At 32.6% G+C, this 22239-nt stretch overlaps 1 protein-coding gene across 2 annotated transcripts; it reads right to left on the reverse strand.

The window, feature by feature from the left end:
- Positions 1-1369: 1369 nt before the first annotated feature.
- LOC139524050 (bestrophin-4-like) lies at positions 1370-21525 on the reverse strand. Of its 2 annotated transcripts, XM_071318599.1 has the most exons (12): positions 21269-21525; positions 18216-18350; positions 13888-14054; positions 12586-12740; positions 11231-11308; positions 10439-10591; positions 9022-9102; positions 8074-8225; positions 6884-7015; positions 5737-6363; positions 2334-2549; positions 1370-1936 (listed from the first exon to the last, which is right to left on the reverse strand). In XM_071318599.1, exons 1-12 carry the CDS (start codon positions 21445-21447, stop codon positions 1855-1857), a joined length of 2157 nt encoding a protein of 718 aa, XP_071174700.1. In that variant the 5' UTR covers positions 21448-21525; the 3' UTR covers positions 1370-1854. The 2 variants fall into 2 exon arrangements, with proteins under 2 accessions (XP_071174700.1, XP_071174701.1); XM_071318600.1 differs by lacking the exon at positions 21269-21525 and having other exon boundaries at positions 13888-14013; positions 18216-18344.
- Between the last annotated feature and the right edge of the window lie 714 nt (positions 21526-22239).

Below are 22239 nucleotides of genomic sequence, written 5' to 3' on the forward strand. Positions count from 1 at the left end.
AATATACTTTCTAGTATCCAAATAATTATCTGTACACTACTTTGTAAATTAATCATTTTCACTGAAAACGTAGCATTGACGTGTATTTTCCGGAATTTGCCGAGCATCACCGGAATGCCTTGCAATAACGTTACGGAAAGACATGTGATAACAAGAGAGGCATGTGATGAACTTTTCATATCAGCCCGCTAAGCACCAATAGACCACTTTCGAGTTCATCCGTCACCAACTCGTCAATTATGCGCACCTTTGTGACGTCATTTACCAGATAGAGGGGATCGCCTGTATCCCTGCACTTTCAACGTTCATTAAGCGTCTAAGTGATCGTTATTGTGCAGGATAAACTAGAAATAATTTTCGTTTTGTAAGTACTGAATCACAATTGCCTAATGACAGCAGTGCCGATCGTCAATTATGAGAATTTAGTTTGCTGAATAAATTGTGCAAAATAGTAATATAATTGTCCAACCACTCTTTTTGTTTTTTTATTTTGCCATGTGATTATGGACTTTCCAAATTGATTTTCCTCTGAGTTCAGTATTTTTGTGATTTTACTTTTCGCTCATCATTAGAACGGAGGTAACGTTGACCCTAAACGCACGAGTGATGTTTATTAAAACCATAGTTTTTGGCGGAAATGCATCGAACTCGAAAGATGTTTATTCGAAAAGTATGGAATTTACATTGAATACTTTTATCATACAGTAAAATTCATATGTTATCTAGTCTAAGTAGATAACATGTGATTTTTTTTACTGAGACTAGATGACAAACGATTTCAATTCAGTTCGATCAACATCTATATAGTATATCTATTCCAGGGTACTCCTAAAACATAACGACAATTTCGCCTTTTTCACATAGAAGAAGACTGTCTGTCGGCACCAAATTGTCATTGAAGTACGCAACCATTTCTGTTCCAGATGTTAATCGAACTGAATAGTAGAGTTCATGTAATTCTTCCAAAGTTTCACTGCAAATGTTGTTTTTTTTGTAATTTAAGGAACATGTAAATTAAGCACATTTGTAACGTCGGAAATAGGCTTTTATCGATTTTTTCGAAGTTTTAAGACGTTTGAACTAAATGACTACCGTTTTCTTATGTTTTCATGGCATTTTATTCCTTGAAGATCCAAACATGTCATTGAATCTAATCATTTTGTACTCTTTGTGTAACTAATTTCTGTTTTAAAAATATGAAGGTAATATTTAGGGAAAAGGCGGACGGGATTGTGATAACGACGATAGTTGTAACAAAACCGTCATCGACTGTGAAGCAATTGTTTTGCCCGGCCTAAATTACTGATTATTCAAAATAAGATAGATTTTATTATATTTTTTATTTATTTTATAGTGGTACCTGATAATACATAAATTTATAATTATCATATATTAAAAAAATAAAAGTTCTATAAACGCACAATGCGTATAGATATGTACCTTAATTTCTCAGATTAACCTTATTTTATTTCAACATGTATTTTTAATGTGTTCTTTTTGTTGGTATCGAAATGATATTATATTTTTATACTGCATGACATAAGTGATAACAGATATGTACATGGTGTCTGACAGCCTTAACTCTACCCCCGACTCGTTCTTACTATTTGATATTCAAAAGTCGGTGTTCAAATATGAAGTTGTTTTCAAAACGAGTTTTGGGTGAAAAATTGCCAAGAAAATGTCGGCAAAACGGTCAGACAAAATCTGATGAAATTGACGTTTTTTCAATAGAAAATCCTTTAGCTACGAGCTGCCACTTTCTGCGTGGTCAGCTCAAATGGATAAAGTAATACTGTCGGGTAAAATCACCTTCCATGTGAAACACTGAAACAAGTTAACATTCTAACAATATTATTGTATAATATCAGCGACCTGGCCGTTGACTTGAATAACAGGGAGTAAGAGCACTGTTGGAACATCTCCAAACTCAAATCTACAAAATATAAAAGAGTCAATACAATGTAAAGAACGTGTTTGTCTAAAAAGCAGAAAGCAAAGTTACAGTGATAATATGTATTATTAATAAAAAAAAATTGATATGACAGTGGTCCCACTGGTATAAATATCAAAACAAACGATCATGGGTTTTAAAATAGATTACCATCCAAATTTCTATTTATTATATTTCAGCGTTACCACGACATATGAAATGACGCAATGCTCCTTTCTTGCGAGAAATTTTGAACATATTTTTTTCAGAATATTTTAAAATAATGATTAACTAATATATTCCAATTTTTTCTTAAGGCTGGTATATTCAAGCTACATTTCTTTTTTATTTAACATGCTTGAACTATTTGGGCAGTTCGATCATGAGTAGAAAAACTTACGGTTCCTCTTCCTCTTGTATTGTAGGTGAGGGTCTAATCACAGTGTCCTCCAATTGTGAAATGCTTGTTATTGTTCCCCCTTCTTCTACTGTCGACAGCAAAGGTGCCCGTGAAACAGCATGATCAGAAATAAAATTCTCTATCTTCTGTGCATTTCTTCTCTGCATAGAACGAGCATCAATATCAGATCCATCTGATATCTTCTCAATAGTAAATCTGCAACATTAATGACTTTCCAACTTAAACATAATCGAACAATTCTGTCCAAAAAATTGATTCTTATAAAATTTCTCCTGAAAACAACGTCATAATATCTGTTCATGTTTTAAAAAAAAAATAATATCGTTTATTTGTTTTGCAAGTAAAAATACTGTTATATTTGTGTCAGTGGAAATCATATTACAGAATTTGTATTTCACTAGGAACTTATATTATGGTAAAGTCTCTAAGCAAATGGCAAAATAAACAATTCAAACGAATGGATAACAATGACCGCAAAGTGGAAAGGGATTAATATAAGTTGCAAAACTTGTTTCCCAAATCCACTATAAATATAAATATATTTAAACTAACAATGAAGGGACTTCTGTTTCACAACAATTCAACTGCCTCTAGATCAAGTATTATCAACGATGCATTTAAAAAGTAAAATCACAAGAATACTGAACTTCGAGAAAAATTCAAAAATGAAAGTCCCTTATTAAATGACAAAATCAATTAAAAGCTCAAACACATCAAACAAATGGATAACAATTTAATGCAGTTTAATAATCAGTGGTGTGTGTTAATGTTTAAGTTTTTGATTACAGTTATTGATAGATGTATCTATTCTAAACTATACTACTTTTAAAATTAACGAACGCATGTTTTTTGTTTCTGGTAAAGATAGACAAATCTAATGTTTTACATGTATTGATGCATTTATATAATAATATACTAGTAAGTGTACGTACTAACTTGCATAAACTTTTTATAATTAAAGGGCCACTAGCTACGAGATATATGAAAGATATAAAACATGTTTTTTTTCCAGTCATAATTGAAAGTTAAAAATAATAATTACCTTTAAACAGCCAGTATGGTTTTGTCATAATAAGCGACGCAACAACGATGATGAGTTATTCACTTGCAAGTGAATAATTCGACATCATGGAATCATTATACAGGTGACCTTCAATTTAACCCCGTAAAGGTTAAAAAAAGAAGTGTGCATGAATTATGCGTGTTCAGTTATTAAAAGGAAAAGAATTTCAACATTGAAAGTGAAACAAAGGTAAATAAATTGATTGTCCCATTCGATCCAAAAAACATTCGTTCTTATGGGTGCAATACCACCACTGACTTTCCCCTATAAGTCTTTGTTAAATTTGCACTTTTCAAAAAAAAATTCAGAATTTATCTTTGTTTCAATTAAAGAAATACTTGGCATCGAGTAAAATCGGTAAACAAGAGTTTGAGTTTGACAGTCAATGTTCCTTTAAATATGTCGAGAATATCCCTACGAATTCTCTACTAACATACTTTCCATCATATTTCTTGATATATTTATGCAATCCGAGCTAAATTTTATGCAATTATGCTGCACTCGAATGAAAACTGCATGATTAGTATAAAATGGTTACTAGCATACAAATTTCGGGAAAAAAGGCATAAACTATCAAATTCAAGACCACCGATTCTAGTATGACGGTCTTCTTTGCTTTGGATACAAAGCCATGTTCTAATTCTAATAAAACATGGGATGCACGTGATTGACGTGACAATTGAAATTGCAACGTCAGCAGAATTTTAAACAACGCCGGAGAACAAAATGGACATTCTAGTTGGTGTTGCTCGATAGGAAATTAAATAAAAACATTCATAAATTAAGTTAAAATGTTTCTGTTCTTTTTTTTAAATTGTTGATTTTCTATATCGTTTTAGGTTCATCAAATCAACATGGCGACATTTCGAGTGTGTATTATAGGTCCGCTTCGAGGTACAAAAGTTCATAATATTCCTATTAGAGGTTGCACTTTGTAAATACAGCTATTTCTCAAAACACGCCTCTTTTGGGGAGTAATTGAATATTCATAGAAAATTAATTTTGTTTACATACTGGTTCCCAGTTATGCTCTCTGTGTTCCATATCGCAGAGACAGAACTTGGGAATGTTACCAGTAAATAAACACGTGCATATTGTTTACATTGAAATCTGTGGTTACCTTTCATTCGAGGTAGGGGTAGTTAAGAAAATTAGTGCAAGTTTAAACTCTGAGAAGTTCAGGGCATATAAACGTTGAATATATGCCGCACAGCCCTATATTTTGACCTTTGAAAAAAATTGTGGTGCATATGAACTTTCTATTCTAGGATAAGATTTTTTTCAAAACTTCATAGTAAAAGTGGTAGTTTTAGCCGTAAAAGGAGTTCCTATGGGTAATTGCATTGTCAATATTTACAGAAATGCAACCTAGAATCGATAAAATTCTATCATGCCATACTCTATGCTCATTAATTTTTATCATAGGTATGCATATATTTGTAAACATTTAATACCTTGCTATCACTTGGTATTAAGATATTGAAAACTATAATGCCTACCCATGTTAAAATGAGCATAGAGAATGGCGTGAAAGAATTATTTCTGAATTTAACCTTAATTTTTGGTATTTGACTCCGAACATACTAAAACTTAAATCCAAACTAGAATTTTTTATAAAAGAATCAATTAACAATATATTGACTCGTTTCATTGTTTGATCATTTCGTGCATATTTTAGACTAGACGCTAACTAACAACCGTGATAACGTCAGAATACTGGTGATAAATAGACGGACTTTTCGTACGCATCTTGAGTTTTATGTAATTTTTTAAAAAATATAAATCACCGGTAAACCAGTATATGATTGATTTTTCGTGGGCCAAATCAGACACGGATATGGTTTTATTCGTGGCTACCTTTTTCATGCACTTTTCAATGTTGGCAATCTTTTCTTTTTGTAACTGAATACTTAAAACATGCGTTACCTATCTATTACTTAATTCAAGTTGAGGGTTATAGAACACGCATTCAAATGAGATTAAAGTATTGACCAAATTGAACCAGATTGACTGATTAAAATATTGTTTTAATATTCCGCTTTAATTAATGTTTGAAAAAATAATCGTTTTTTATTTGTTTTGTCTAAATTTTAGCTACTGTACCTTTCAATTATTAAAAATTTAAAGTATATATCAACTTCAAGAGATGTCTATTTTGGTAAGGGCTCAGTGTTTTGACGTAATTGCCTCGTTGTAATCAAGTTTACTTCTATTAAACTATTGTTAATGTAAATGGAACTTTTAAAAACTTGCATTTGAAAGCACTGCGTTTAACTATGTATGTATATCCTTTCTATCTTTAGGATTGCGATATATTACCTGGATGTCTTTTCATTGGTACCTGGCGAGGAAAGTTTCCGCTTGATATCGGAAACATGTTCAAAAAGATTTGGAGGACAACTTGTTTTTCTCCTTCTGGCTTTACTTTTACTTTTCACTATTTCATTTAAATCTTCATCATCATTTGGGTCAACATGTGCACGTCTCAGTGGCACGTATTCCTGTGCATAATCAAAGTCTTTTTCAAGTCCTTCCTCAAAGCTTCTCGTTTTTACTGACGATTTCCCTATCGACTTAACAGTAGAATTTGAATCATTTGAAGATTTTCTCGAGTCTGTTCTACTGAAAAATTTAATTAAATGTAAAGGAAAACTGACTTTTCTTTTCCTCGACTTTCTGGAATCTGTATTAGATCTATCTCTCCCTGTAATTGCAACTCGGGCCAAAGTTCGTTTCGTAAGACTAGAATCAGATGACCATGACTTTCGTTTGGTCATTCTAGGAGCTCTCAAGTTGGAAGGCTTTTTCAAATCTGTATCTTCATCCATATTACTCATTGTCTCAGGGTTAATACCATTTGGTATTGGTTGGTAATCCATGTATTGTTTTTCTAGTGGCATATTGTATAAATGATCGTGAGAGTTTGTAGAAAAAACCCGTGGTCGTCTACAATTAAAGAAAAGAAAATATATTCTCTGAAATCAACTACATTCAGTCTTCTTTTTTTAAAATAAATTTCGTTCTAAGTATGTATTATACATTTCCAACTGTACGTTCAGTAAACAAACAAAATTGCGGTGACCTATAGTTGTTAATTTCTGTGTCATTTTGGTCTCTTGTGGAGAGTTGTCTCGTTGGCAATCATACCATATCTTCTTTTTTTATATTTGATCGTCTTTAAAGCTGAGTTTTACTTTGCGTATTGTCGTTTGTTTTATTTATTCTACATTAGTTAGATGTATAGGGGAGGATTGAGATCTCACAAGACATGTTTAACCACGCAGCATTTTTTCGCCTGTCAGGTTCTGGCCGTTGTTCATCGTGTATGCTTTTTTTTCTCTTTAAGTTCATTTATTTGTTTTGGAGTTAAGTTTGACGTTCATTTTCACTGAACTAGTATACATTTTTGTTTATGGGTCAGCTGGAGACTGCCTTCAACAATGAGGAAACCCCAAGTCTTACTTACGAATACGATGATCTACCGGTAACAATGCTAAGTAACGATCCAGCAGCATTACTTCCAAAAGACATGTGTCTATTGGAGTCTTGGTCCATCACATCACCTAACACTATTCTTGATCCGCGAGTAGACGGGGACCTACATAAATAAAATAACCAATATGCAACAGTGCAAACAAGACAATAACAAAAGAATTTTTGTATTTACATTATATTTGTAAATTTGATGCAACTTGTTTCGTTGTATGCATACTAAAATTAATGTGTGTATTTATTATTGTGAAATACTGATTAATGGTAAAAATGCGAGATGTGAAAATCACTTCTGAAATTATAAATGCGAATGCTATTGTAGCATTTTTCTCAAGAATATAAATATTGCAATAATTCACCAAATTCTGTGAATCAAAATGAAAGAATTTTAACTGTGCAAAGTAGCTAAGTAGCGAAATATGGCCTTGTGTGCATCAAAGTTCGGGAGGAATATAAAATAAAACATCTAATAAAGGCAACAGTGGTATACTCGTAAATCCATGGACAAAAAAACCAAAATCGGGGTAACAAACTAAAACCGAGGGAAACGCATTAAATAAGAGGAGAACAACGACACAACACTAAAAAGGTAACACACACAGAAACGGACCAAGCATCAGACAAAATCCCACGAGAATAACAAATATAACATCAAAACCAAATACATTGTTTAACATAAAAAGTCTTATAGACAGTATAATTAAATATATGCCTATAGTAAACAAGCTCATCATATATACAAGGATTAAAATTTGAACGCCAGAATCAAAAAATTAAAAAGACCAAACAAATTACAAATTACGAAGTTGAAAGTAATCGATTCCTAGGGTTAAATAATTGGAAAATTATTCCAGTGTGCTCGACACGTATTTGTTGAATATATCATGTAGTGTCATAATTACTAATGTTACTACACACGAAATTACAAAATTTTGTGAAAAACTTTATGTTATATTACTCATTAAAAGGAAGAATTTTTTTTCCAGCAACATTTTATTCCACATTCTACTAGAGATTATGATCTAATTGTATCGTTTGAATGTACAATTAAAAATTTCACAAGAACCTTTTTTTCAAGAAAAATTTCGATATAGGAACGTCGCATGAAAAAACCTAGAAATGAATCATTTATTTAAAAATTAAATTAAAACAGACGTGTCTTACGCCAGGTTGTATGTTGAACCAAGATACATTGGCCTTTTAGAACCAATTGACGCCTCTGTATATGGTACTTCGGTAAACATGTTTTCAAAATGTAAATCTTTAACAAGAGGAGGACATTGGTCACACATTTGGTCCACTAAAGCCATAACTACCTGTAAAAAGATTCAAAAGTTTGCGTACCATATGTAACAGAAAAAAATATGGAAAAATTAAACAACTACCAATGCAATTGATAATACCGTGATGATGGGTCTTATCAATTTACAGAACCTGTCTATTAGATTTATTGGTAATTATTCGCTTTCTTCATGAATATACATTAATCGGCGTTTAGCATGGATCGCACCAAATGTGATGTACTTATTCTGCCCGGTCGTAGTTGTAAAATAAAATAAATTGAGTATTTATACATTCTTAACAACAAAAAGGACACCTCTCTCAAGCAAGTTTAAAATTTTACCATGACGTTGTCAGACTATTTTCAAAAAAAATTTTGAATCTAACTTCCTTGCGTATCTTTTGTTTCTCTTTCGTAATGGTTTCTTGCTTTTATCAATACGTTGGTATACAATGGTTGTATAACATGCGTGACCGATGAAAAGCAAGTTGTTTATTTGATTTCTGCTCAGCATACAAACCATATATTTCATTAAAAATTCAAGAAGATAATGATTACGTGATTAATCCATTATATAACAAAAAAGTGAGTCGACTTGGAGGAGGGTAGTTATTTCAACTGTCACTGAAAAATGCAGAGAAAAAAAAATCCATCTAAACATAAAGTAATAATTACACCAACTATGCAATACAAAACGTCCATGTTTCTAAGCAATACAAAACGTTAACTCAAAAGTTTACGGACAACTCTGAAAAGCAAAAATTTATTTGTTAGCCCTTAATAACTATAGTTCATAGATGAAATGAGGAATAGAAAGTAGGATTACATACAGCAGCATGTCTGTCAATCAACCAGTTTATATCAAAATCATCGTCATCTTCTCCAAACGGATTGATTAACTGTTCTGCTACCTCGAAAGAAAGAAAGAATAATCTACGAATAATACATATTCATTTTCGAGTGATTTTTATACCGAAGTTCGGTGGTTCTCGCCAGGCACTCCGACTTCCACCACAAATAAAAACTGACCGTCACGAAATAGCACAAGTGTTGAAAGTGTCATAAAAAAACAATCAATCAATCAACATTATCAAGTGTGGTCAGATCTACTACACTTAACACTAAGCATGATACGTAATTCCATATTATGATTGGAAGATACATTTATTCTTAAAGATTATTAATTCAGATTGTAGTTTATTTTGAATAGTCTTATGTTGTGGCATTCCACAATAACTGCAGGAATTCTGATGTTGACCCAGGACATGTTCTTCCGCCTTTCTTCCTCAGACAATTTAAGGCGTCTTAACCTGAATCCGTGGCAGGTGTATTGATTGATATTTGAGTCGAGCGCTCGAAAAAAGTTTAATCCCTCCAATTTTAATGTGTCTCTACCTGATCATAAGCCTGAAGCCCATTGTTGTTGTTAGATAATAACAAAACTTCTGTCATATTTATTTTTCGTTTAATGTATATCAGGTCGCTAGAATTTTCTGTTTTGTTATCCGAAGTTTTTCTTTTTCTACAAGATATGCATTTTGAATTTTTAAAATCTGATTGGTTTCATAACGGAATATCACTTCAAAACAAATGCATAACTTTTTTTTTTATTTTGATTTCATAACAAGGTTATAGAAGTTGAATGCTTTTTATTTCGTTTATTAGCTTTCCCCCCCCCCCCCCCCCCCCCCCCTTTTTCATAAAAATTTACTGGTCAACGTTTTGCAAACAATTTAAAAAATCAATTTCAGTCTTTCTGTTAACTCGGCCTACGCATCACGATTCTAATGACGATAAGCAACACGACGAGTGCCACATGTGGAGCAGGATCTGCTTACCCTTCCGGAGCACCTGAGATCACACCCGGTTTTTGGCGAGGTTCGTGTTGCTTACTTATGTATTATTATTTGTCTGTTTATCTTTTAAATTTTAAGTATGGCGTTGTCAGTTTATTTTCAATATACGAGTTTGACTATCCCTCTGGTATCTTTCGTCGCTCTTTTGAGGGGGGAAGGACCTTTTTCGGGACGTCGGGATTGACCCTTTCGGGATCCGGGATTTCTTTTTTCGTATTTCGGGATGTCGGGATTTAATATTTTTCAGGATCAGGACCCCTCTCTCTCTTTTGTATAGAAATGAGGTTTTTCGAACTATTTGTTTTTAAACTATGAAATCAAGAAATACAAATGCAATTAAGCAATTGTGTACCTTAAAACTTATTTAATATATATTTGCATCAAAACTTACCTTGAGCCACCCCATATAGAAGAAAAATTGCAGCAATGTGAATATAGGAATATAAAAATCCATTCCATATCCTTTGTAGTTCTTCGAAGGATCAAGGAACTGTTGACTTATTAATGTGGTTGCAAAAAATGTATACACGGCTAATGTTACAACCTAAAAGAGAGCAATGATAAATACTAATTACTAAACAGCATACCATCGGAAAATTAATTCCAAAAGAAAATAGTTTATAAGTGTTCCATGAATAATACTTTGTACTTGTGTGTTTAGTTATTCAGTATACCGTTATGTAAGTGATTTCTGTACTAATTTTCCTTATTTTAACTATTCAAAAGATTAAAGTATTGGAATTAGTTATCAAAGGTACCAGGATTATAATTTAATACGCCAGATGCGCGTTCGGTTACATAAGACTGATCAGTGACTCTCAGATCAAAATTGTTATAAAGCCAAATATGTACAAAGTTGAAAAGCATTGAGGACACAAAATTCAAAAACGTAGGTAGTTTCTGTTTTGTGTATGAACTTATTATAAAGGGTTGTTTTAAAGTGATCTTTTTTGTCCATATGAAAGGCATCATTTATGAATGTACATGCTCTCCTTAACAACTTTACAACATCGAATATCTTTAAACATTTTATTCAAGACAATTTCCTTTGCTGAATATAAAAATATAAGTCAGAAGCAATATAAGATGGATAGTTCATTTCATACTTTAAAACAAAAGAAAACCCTTGTGAATAATGAAGGTTTTGAATGTCGGACTAACGCTACCTGAGTAATATAGTCACCTGGGTGTATACTAAAGGTATTGTTATCCAGTCGTATACAAAACACTTCGAACAAGTATCCCTAATGTCTGCAAGAGGCTGAAACAGAAGTTTTACCATAAAAACATCTTAGATTACAATGGTAATATATCATTGCACGAGGTAACGAATTTAAGCCCCTACATAGACTGGACATAGATATGGCTTCGTATATACACCACCAAACCAACGCCTTTTAATCACGGGTTTACATTCTTTGTCTGGAACAAGAGTTTTGCAAGGGCCCTTGTGTGTCTGGACAGCGAGGTTTATTCCCACACATTTATTTAATTAAATTCTCCGAATTCGAGTGTATAAATATATATGTAACAGGTATCAATTTTTCTTGAAAAAGTCTCAAACGAATGCTCCACGGCAAACATGTTTTGATCACACATCGTTGTCATTTTAATGGAATTTGACCCGACTCATATACAAGTGAGAGGTTCAGCACTTTAAAACCAGGTTTAATCTATCATTTTCTACTTAAGAATACGCCTGTACCAAGTCAGGAATAATGACAATTGTTATCCATTTTTTTTTGTGAGTTTAAGCTTTTGATTTTGCCATTTGATGAGACTTGCCATTTTAAATTTTCCACTAAGTTCAGTATTTTTGTGATTTTAATTTTTACTTATTTTGATTAACACAACAGCTAAAGAAACTCTTAATTTTTAAATTGCATTTACAATGTGCAAAATATTTCAACTGTACTTTCACCCCCAATATACAACAGCTAAAGAAACTCTTAATTTTTAAATTGCATTTACAATATGCAGGCCATGATATTTCAACAAACTTTCGCCCCCAATATTGTTTCAGTCATAATTCTTTCACGATATTATGTAAAAAAGCGATAACGACTAGATTTTCAATAACTATTATGTTTATTTCAGTGAGGAACCATGCTTTTAAAAATTATCATACACTCAAATTTATTAAAGCAAACGCGAGTTATTGTACAATTTCTATAGGAACGAGTGAATAATGTACCAGTCATAGTGATAACCATAGTATCATTTAATAGCAATTTTTCAGTTTATAAATGCAATTTGTAGTTTTCTTTAATTTTATAATTAATGAATCGCGATTGTGTTTTATTAAAGGGACATCACTCTAAACACAGAAACCACACCTAAATGGTCATTAACATGTAAAAGTCTGTTGATGACCGGTTTTCTTGTCCGTTTTTCTGTTAAGGACCGATGGATTGATTTTACTATAGAATAAAGAATGTCATGTGTTACCTTGTTATCCAATAAGAGAAGATAATTCTTGACCGATATGAATTAATAGTATTTTGAGTGGTAAGGATTATCATTACTTATATAATATACCTCTATTATCATTCTGAGACCCCATTCAGTTTGTATAAGGCCTTCTTTTCTTGCTGTTACAAGTACACTATTAATCCACATGAAGGGAACCCAAAACTTGTTGTATCTGCAATCGATGTTTTCATACATCATTGCTTCCTCTTTAGTAATGAATCCTAAAGAGGAAGTAAAAGAATACAGATTGTTGAAGTATAAAGGATACTGTTAACCATTTTGGAGCAATTTAAATCTTCTTTTTTTTCGGTAAATATATATTTTCCATTGTTCTTAGAACTTATTGTTTACCGCTTATTTATTTTACCTCTTTATATTATCTTCTTTGTCTTCCTTTATCAATACTCACAGGGTTCGTGTTGCTTAGTCTTTCATTAGTTTTCTGTTAAATGAAAACTTTTACCAACATATTTTTTATCAAATAAAAGTCACCTTTATTTGATAAATGGCTTGAAAGAAACCATAATGTTCAATGAAATAGTCTACCCAACTATATTTGACTGGTATCTATTTGATTGTCCTTTGCTTATTGTTTAGTGGCAAATATTTCATGGCAACTAAGGCCGAAACAAAAATTCGCGAATGATTTTGCAAAATACTTCACTACAAAATTGATATATAGTTATCAAAGGTACCCGGATTATAATTTAGTACGCCAGACGCGCGTTTCGTCTACATATGACATAAGACTTATCAGTGACGCTCATATCAAAATATTTATAAAGCCAAACAAGTATTAAGTTGAAGAGCATAATAATATGAAAGTATTTAAAAAAAAAAACTGTAAAATGATCAGAGTCTGTTAGCGTATCAATTTGGTAGCATGTGCCATTTAACGTGATCTAATATTGGAACCTGCTATACAAAGATCTAAACATTTTCAATTGTCCAGTGCTAATTATGATTAGGAGTTATCTCTCTGTCACCACGTGGAGATGCCCAGAAATAACATATTACTCGTTAGTCAATTACAAGATTGTTCAAAAACTATGTTTTATTCATTAACAAACTGATTTATTCATTTATGAATGATATTATTGTACTGCACTAATCAATACAACCCCACGTGCACGATTAGAATAATTAAATATATCTTAATGTATTTCACCATGCACGAACTTCACCCATTCGTCAATATGAATAACAGCCATGTTATATTCCATGTGATTGTGTGAGATGTATAAATACGCAAACACGTCACGTCGATATTAAACATAAATATTCAATCAATGTAAAGTACCATCTAAAATATTTTGTCTTTTGGAAGAAAAAAACTATATGGTAGTTTTTAAGACACCTATTTATTACCTGCTTCCACGATGTGATCCAATGTAGGAAATCTTTTCATGACAGCTACACTTATTGAACGAGCTATTAGTATAATTCCAAACATCAGATATCTTGCAACTGTTCTTCTGAGTACCCGCTTCCTGTCTGTTTGTCCGGGAAGATAACAACACAACATGAATACGGTCCTATAATTGTTTTTCAAAAACTGTTACACATAATTCTTGACCACTTAATACTAGTAAAGAGTCTTAAAATATCAAATTAGACGAGAATGAACCAAAGCGGTTTTCCGGATTTTCTCTTTCGTAGTAATCAGTTATATGTATATAAAAAAAGAAGATGTGGTATGATTGCCAATGAGACAGCTCTCCACAAGAGACCAAAATGACACAGCAATTAACAACTATAGGTCACCGTACGGCCTTCAACAATGAGCAAAGCCCATACCGCATAGTCAGCTATGAAAGACCCCGAAATGACAACGTAAAACAATTCAAACGAGAAAATTAACGGCCTTATTTATTTTTATAAAATGAACGAAAAACAAATATGTAACACATAAACAAACGACAACCACTGAATTACAGGCTCCTCAGTCCTCAGTGACTTGGGACAGGCACATAAATACATTGTGTGGCGGGGTTAAACATGTTAGCGGGATCTCAACCCTCCCCTAACCTGAGACAGTGGTATAACAGTACAACATAAGAACGAACTTAAAAATCAGTTGAAAAAGCTTAACTCATCAGATGGACAAAAATACAAGTGGACGTGGATGGGTACTTGTACATCCCAACAACAAAAAGATACTAGGAACATATTTGAGAGTATTCGCAGTTAACTGACAGATAGTTAAAGCCACTAACAACTAATTGAAAAAATCATGCATCTAAAACTAAATTATCAATCCGTACACATCCAATAGATTTAGTGTAAAGACGCCATAAACAGTCAGAGAAAAACATGACTTTGTGCAATGCCAAGATACAGGTATCGACATCTTGTAGATCCATGAATGTGTATATGTTACAGTATATAACATACTAGTAATATTTGGTTTGCATTTAATTTACTGATAACATAATCAATATTTATACCAATAAAAACAATATGCAATGCTTTTATTACAGTGTTAAATTGGTAAATTTTTGAAATAAGTTAATTTAAAGTTTACCAGGATCATTTTTGAATTTCCGGGCACGGTTAACAACATTTCCGTAGAAATGATGAAGTGCTATTCCGTTTGAAATAAGTTTTCTACAGGTACAACCAAAATTCTAAACCAAATCTTTATATCTATGAAAAAATTTAGTAAAGGTTTTAAGTGATATATGGTAACGATATCCCTGGTTTAATAATTTACCAGTAATACATAGATTACGTTCTTTAAAATAAAAAAACGTCACAACATACACGGGCATAGCGAACGAGCTATATAAACACCGTAAGATGGTAACAAAGGAACACCGCCATCTAAAATTTGAAAATTAACAATAGGGAACGAAAAATTGTTCCTTTTGTCGTAAATTTTAGTATAGAGTTTCCCGTTTAAAACCGAAATATCTAAATCTAGCAAAGGACAGTAATTACCGTTTAAATTTGATTTATTTAAAGTTAGTTCCTTGGGGTCAATTTCAGCAGTATGTTGATTATTTAACGAAAAATATCATCAAGATTTATAACGGTAAGTGTTGTTGAATTTATCAATTAAATGCAATTTCTACGGTTCTTTACTGAGTTTAGTCATAAACTATACATATTGAAATGTTAATTCAAGTGTCTGTAACAAGTTTTCTCCAGGTACATCAAAACTTCGAAACAATTAATCTGTAATTATGAATTATTGAACTCAGGTTTTTTTAAGAAATTTGTGGAAACGATATCCCGACTAGTTTACCATTGGTTTAGAGTACGTTACCACAGGCAGAGCCTTATCGAACGAGTAAAGCATTCTTATCGGCATTCCAATGGGAACAAACTGTGCCCCTCTACTCGCCGACTTGTTTCTTTATTATTATGAGGCTGACTTCATGCAGGAACTTCTTAGGAAGAAAGATAAGAAGTTAGCAATATCCTTTAACTCTACTTTCCGCTATATAGATGATGTTCTTTCACTAAACAATTCAAAATTTGGTGACTATGTGGAACGCATCTATCCAATCGAACTAGAGATAAAGGATACTACAGATACAGTTAAGTCGGCTTCATATCTTGACTTACATCTAGAAATTGACAATGAGGGTCGGTTGAAAACAAAACTTTACGACAAAAGAGATGATTTCAGCTTTCCAATTGTGAACTTTCCATTTCTAAGTAGCAACATTCCAGCAGCACCTGCATACGGGGTATATATCTCCCAATTGATACGATATTCCCGTGCTTGCATTTCCTATCATGATTTTCTTGATAGAGGTTTGCTGCTCACAAGGAAGCTATTAAACCAAGAGTTCCAAATGGTGAAGTTGAAATCATCCCTTCGTAAATTTTACGGACGCCATCACGAGTTGGTTGACCGTTATGGAATAACCGTTTCACAAATGATATCGGATATGTTCCTTACGTCGTAACTACAATCCCCTTCCCTTTCATGAATATGACCTACCGAATTAGACTATTTACCGGATTTGTAATCACTTAAGCAACACGACGGGTGCCACATGTGGAGCAGGATCTGCTTACCCTTCCGGAGCACCTGAGATCACCCCTAGTTTTTGGTGGGGTTCGTGTTGTTTATTCTTTAGTTTTCTATGTTGTGTCGTGTGTACTATTGTTTTTCTGTTTGTCTTTTTTATTTTTAGCCATGGCGTTGTCAGTTTGTTTTAGATTTATGAGTTTGACTGTCCCTTTGGTATCTTTCGTCCCTCTTTTGGATATATAAACATCGTAAGATTGGACCAAAGGAATATCACCATCCCAAAGCAAAATTAACCATAGAAAACAAAAAAGTCCCTTTTATTGGAAATTGTTTATGTATATATAGCCTTTCATTAAAAATAAAATACAGGAACATTTCTTATAAAGAGGCGCAATTGGTGCCAATGGGAATACATATAACCTCTAGATACAGTTTTAAGCAGAAACATACCGTGAAATTGGTGTTGTCAAGGAGTAAACAGTACAACATTAATTTAATTCTCATTACATTTCAAATCAGTTTATTTAGCATATATTCATTTCTTAATTTGGCGTATAAATATTCGCATACGCTTTAATCAGTAATTCGGTTTTCACACATATATATCCAGATTTCGCGCCTTTTCTCTTGTCGAGAAAAAATTACTGATCAGATCGACACGTATATTTTGCATTCATGATATTTAATTGCAGTTATCTCTTTTTCTGATATAACATTTTTATATATGTAGATTTCCTACCATTTTTCGGAGATCCAGAGACCATGATTTACATGACCAGAGTTATTAAACTGATCAGTACAATTTCCCATCCCAAATGGGTTTTTTTTATTTTATGTATTATTAAGACAATTTTTATGTTCGTATGAGTATAGCGAAGAAGAACATAAGAATATGTTATCAACACTAATACCCATACATCCTATCGATACTCTAGTTTTGGAATTTCACTGACTGATTATGACGTCTTTATACTTAATTCATTGGAGGTATTATGGCTGACAGGTAAACTGATTTTTATAGTTTGTTCTTATGTTGTACTGTCACACCACTGTCCTAGGTTAGGGGTGGATGTGTGTCCCGCTAACATAATTAAGCAACATGTATGTGTCTGTCCCAAGTCAGGAGCCTGTAATTCAGTGGTTGTCGTTTGTTGATAATATGTGTTGCATATTTATTTTTCGTACATTTTTTGTTCTTTAATAGGCCGTTAGTTTTCTCGTTTGAATTGTTCTACATTTTTCATTTCGGGGCCTTTAATAGCCGACTATGCGGTATGGGCTTTGCTCATTGTTGAAGGTTGTACGGTGACCTATAGTTAATTTTTGTGTCATTTGGTCTCTTATTGATAGTTGTCTCCTTGGCAATTATACCATAAATTCTTTTTATATTTAGTGTTGGAAGAAATTGTTTCTGAACACAGGCAAGGCCGAAGTTTTTTTCTTTTGAAATGCTTCTCATTTTGTTGTGCGTAAAACTTTCAAATATATAGCTTACTAATTTGTTTTGTCCTTTAGGGTTTAAGGATAGCTTTATCATTAACAATCAAACCACATCTCGTTAAATATGTATAATGATGCTCAACCATCCCCGATATAAGTTTTTTAACTATTGTGTCATCAAATTGCATTTATATATTTATCACTTGCAAAATATCCGATATGTTCTTTTTTTTAAGAAAGCAGTAAAAAATAACTTATGTAATAGAATTACCTGTCTGGCCAAGGAAAATTCTGGAATTGTCTCCACCATCTTGAAACTACCATGGAAACATAAAATCCGAGAACAAATGACAGAGGAATATAGGAAGTATACTGATTACAAGATATCACGACCTTTTCAAATAATCTGATAAAAAAGAAAAGGAAACATTTTAGTTACTATAGATTTCTGTTCATTATATAACATTAGAATGTTTAAAAAACAAAAAAGTAGTGCCGTGAATAGGATTTTACGATAAGTAAAATTTCACTTCTGTAATACTTCTTTTATTACGAGAATATGAGAACTTGCTTATACCTTCTTTAACACACGAATTTACACCTTGGACTCTGTGATTTGTTTTGAATTTGATGTTGGTAATGTATGTCTTGTTGCTCTCGGTCAGAATTTTGTCTATCCTTCCAGGATGTACAAGGATTCTGCCACGTCCGGCTAGAATTGTGACGTTAAATCCGATGCTTCGTATAGTGATAGCGTCAGGCTCTCTGCATAGTCCAGCCCTGGCCTCAGTGACTTTTCAATTTTTTTTAAATTTTTTTTCAGTGAGTCCAGCTCGCCTTCCATTACCTTCAATGGTGCAAGCTCCCGGTGTGATTACTTGGGCGCTCTAGTATAGTCCCTATCGTCCCCGGGTAATCTACCCGGGCGCTTGAAACATTGAAGGTAATGGAGGGGGAGCTGGACTCAGTGACAACAACAAAAATAAATAATTAAAAAAAAAGTCACTGAGCCCAGGGCTGGACTAGCTCTCTGCACTGTTAGAACCCTTCCAAAATCTCTTCGAGGGAACCGCATATCTGGCCTCTTGCAAGATAAAATTTCTGTCCCTTTTCAAATTACCCTCATTTTCCAGTTGCAGCCAAAACTTCCCTACCATCTATGCCGGACGGCCTTTATAACGCAAACTAATGGTGATATGCATTGTTATTTGTTCTCATCTTTAACCTGAACAAAATATTTGCCACTGGACGTAAATCAACCACTAATTAATCAATTATGTATATTTTGCAATGAACCCAAGGACATATTTATTTTAAATGGTTCATGATTTTCAGTCTTTTTTTGTCCGTGCAATGTGTTTGTTTCGTGAACATTTTTTTTTTTTGCCCCCTCTTTACATTTCTATTTCTATTTTATGCTCAAAAGATTTTTCTAAAATTTAAGATTTTTATTTTTATTTAAAAAAAAAATCATTTTAGCTCCATCCAGATAACGTATTAAAAACTTTACATATTTGAAATATTTCACTAATATACACCATATACTTGCATAAGACTTACACTATAACAGTACAAATCTACTGTATTTACGTATGTTAATAGTAGATGTCAAAATATGAAGTGTATACTAGGTCAGTTAGTTTGACAAGTTATAAATAAAACCGACAGTATGTTTTTTTTTATTTACGTATAAATATAACTGACTTAAATATAATGTTAAAAGGATATTTTAGGTAAAATATAAAAGTAGTATACACGTGTTTAAACATTTCACTAATAAGCTATAAAAATAGACAATGATTGCAAACTTTTAGGTAGTTGCACGAATTCTAAGCTATTGTGTCAACGGCAATAACATTGAAAACATGTAATAATGTCAGATAGACATATTGAACGTAGACAGTATAAGATATGTTACAAGATTTAGTATATTACGAGTTCAAACCCGGTAATAAGTCTAATTCGGTAGGTCACATTGTAAAAAGGGGAAGTGATTTTAGTTACGACATAAAGATCATTTTAGTTACGACATTAAGAACATATCTATCATCTCACATCTGTGAAACGGATATTCCGAAACGTTCTACCAACTCGTGATGGCGTCCGTAAAATTTACGAAGTTATGATAATTTCATCTTCAGCACTTGGCACTCTTGGATTTCAACGCAACGAGACGACCGTTTATATGCTGTATCAGCCGAGATGGATAGAAGTCTTTAACTGATCGCAAACGGTACTGTTGCTTCTCAAGAGTGAACTTGACAATGGGAAAACTAATTATAGTTAATAACTAATCCGAGTTTTGTGGGGTCTTGTTTTTTTTTCCGCTGACAAACCGCGGCTTGATACACTACATGCACTTTATGTCAAATTGTCAAAGAATACAGCTAAGGTAATCTATGCCTGAGGTAGAAAAGCCTTAGTATTTCAAAAAATTCAAAAATTTGTAAACAGTAAATTTATAAATATAATCATATCAATGATAATTCATGTCAGCACAAAAAGTAAGCACCTGAAGTCTCCAATAACAAAACAAACTCAGAGTGCTAAAGTAATATATAGTAATATGATGTCTAAAAATCTTAGGTCAGATTTAAAGAATTCCAAATAGCGACAAAGGTCTACAGTGTCAACAAAGAGAACCCAAAGATCCTACTGCAAACCAGATTTTAAATGGAAAACCCAGTGACAACCCATTAAGAGTTTCCAAATTAACAATAGGTACACAATGATGTGGCGGGGTTTTACATATTGTGTGTAAACAAGACCTGTACCTTTTATATGGATCAATTTATATGGGGTAGGGTAGGGAAGACAAACGATAAAAAAAGCATAAAACAAAAATAAAAACCTTTCTAATAGAGACTGTTCCGTCTAGGGGCGACAATTTATTTGACAAGAGAAGTCGGAGTTCCCCATATGTATAAACAGTTCTATTTATATCACCTAAAAGTATACTGCATATATTGACATACATATGTACATTGACAACATGGTCGTTTTTGGAAATTAAACATATTTACATTATCCATCCGATTTTTCTCGATTGTTTCCAATACCGAAAGTATCATCTAATTTATACTTGCCATGAGAAACAATGAGATACTACGAATGGAGCAGGAAATGCTTAACCTCTAGGAGTACATGAGTTCGTCCCTAAGGTTATGTTGTTAAGGTGTTTGTGTTGCCTTTGTCTTTAGTTTAGTATAATTTACTCCTTAATCTATCAATATCTCCGATGTTTCTGTTGGTATTAGTCTTCTTGAAATTATTATTCTCATTTAAAATCATCTTCAAATTCTACAAGGTTGATAAAGTACTTACGTTCTCTGGTCTACATTAAGTACCAACCGATATATAAGAGCGATACAGGTATAAAGAGCGGAATATATAAGCATTTCTTTATATAGTAATTTGTACACACTACCCCTCCATCTAGCTAACAATTTTGTAAATGTTCCTAGTCCAGTAGTTGCTACTTTGTATTGATAAATTATTGTCATGGTAACTCAATCTTGTTTAAATCCAGGTATTCCTAGTATATCGATATCCTGTTACTAGTGACTGTTCAATGTCCGGTAAATTCTCTAAAAAGTAAAACTCAAATGCAAGACGACAATATTGTAAAAGCATATTTAATAATTCCATTTACTTTGTAGTAACAACTCGAAAATTCGTTTCCCGTATAATTATGTCTACTTAATTATAAAACTCTTTTTTTTTACGAATTAACAAATTATTTGCAGCATTATGGAATCGATTTAGATTGGATGATGTGTTGGTCCCATTTGTATTTCAGTGTTTTTTTATTTAGATTATATATCTCCAGGATAAACACGGCATAATTCTATCTCAGATATGTGTTCAATCAATAGGGAATGGGTATAATCTAAATCCTCTGAATTTTTTTACTTCCATTGTAAAGACAGAAAACATATTCCGGAAACATTTGTCCAAGTTCGTTTAATCCATAGATAGAAAGGGGGACTTAAAAATTAGAAGTGCAATAGGAATATAGAAAACAAAAATGTAAATAAAAGATTAAATACTTAGTTGAATTTTAGGTTATCCTATGAATATACTAAAGCATGATCGTGGAAATGAATACTATATAGTAAAAATGATACAATTAAAAGGCAGTCTTCCTATTTGTAATCTTCAAAAATGGTAATTTTCCTTTTCGTAGAAAGATTTTATCTCATTTTTTTAAGTAGAAGCCACATATTAGTATATATGATATATCACCAATTACTATGCATACTTGCGTTAACTTAAAGTTGACATAGGGGTAGTGT

Source organism: Mytilus edulis, chromosome 5, assembly GCF_963676685.1.
Source record: "Mytilus edulis chromosome 5, xbMytEdul2.2, whole genome shotgun sequence".
In the NCBI taxonomy this organism is placed as follows: domain Eukaryota; kingdom Metazoa; phylum Mollusca; class Bivalvia; order Mytilida; family Mytilidae; genus Mytilus; species Mytilus edulis.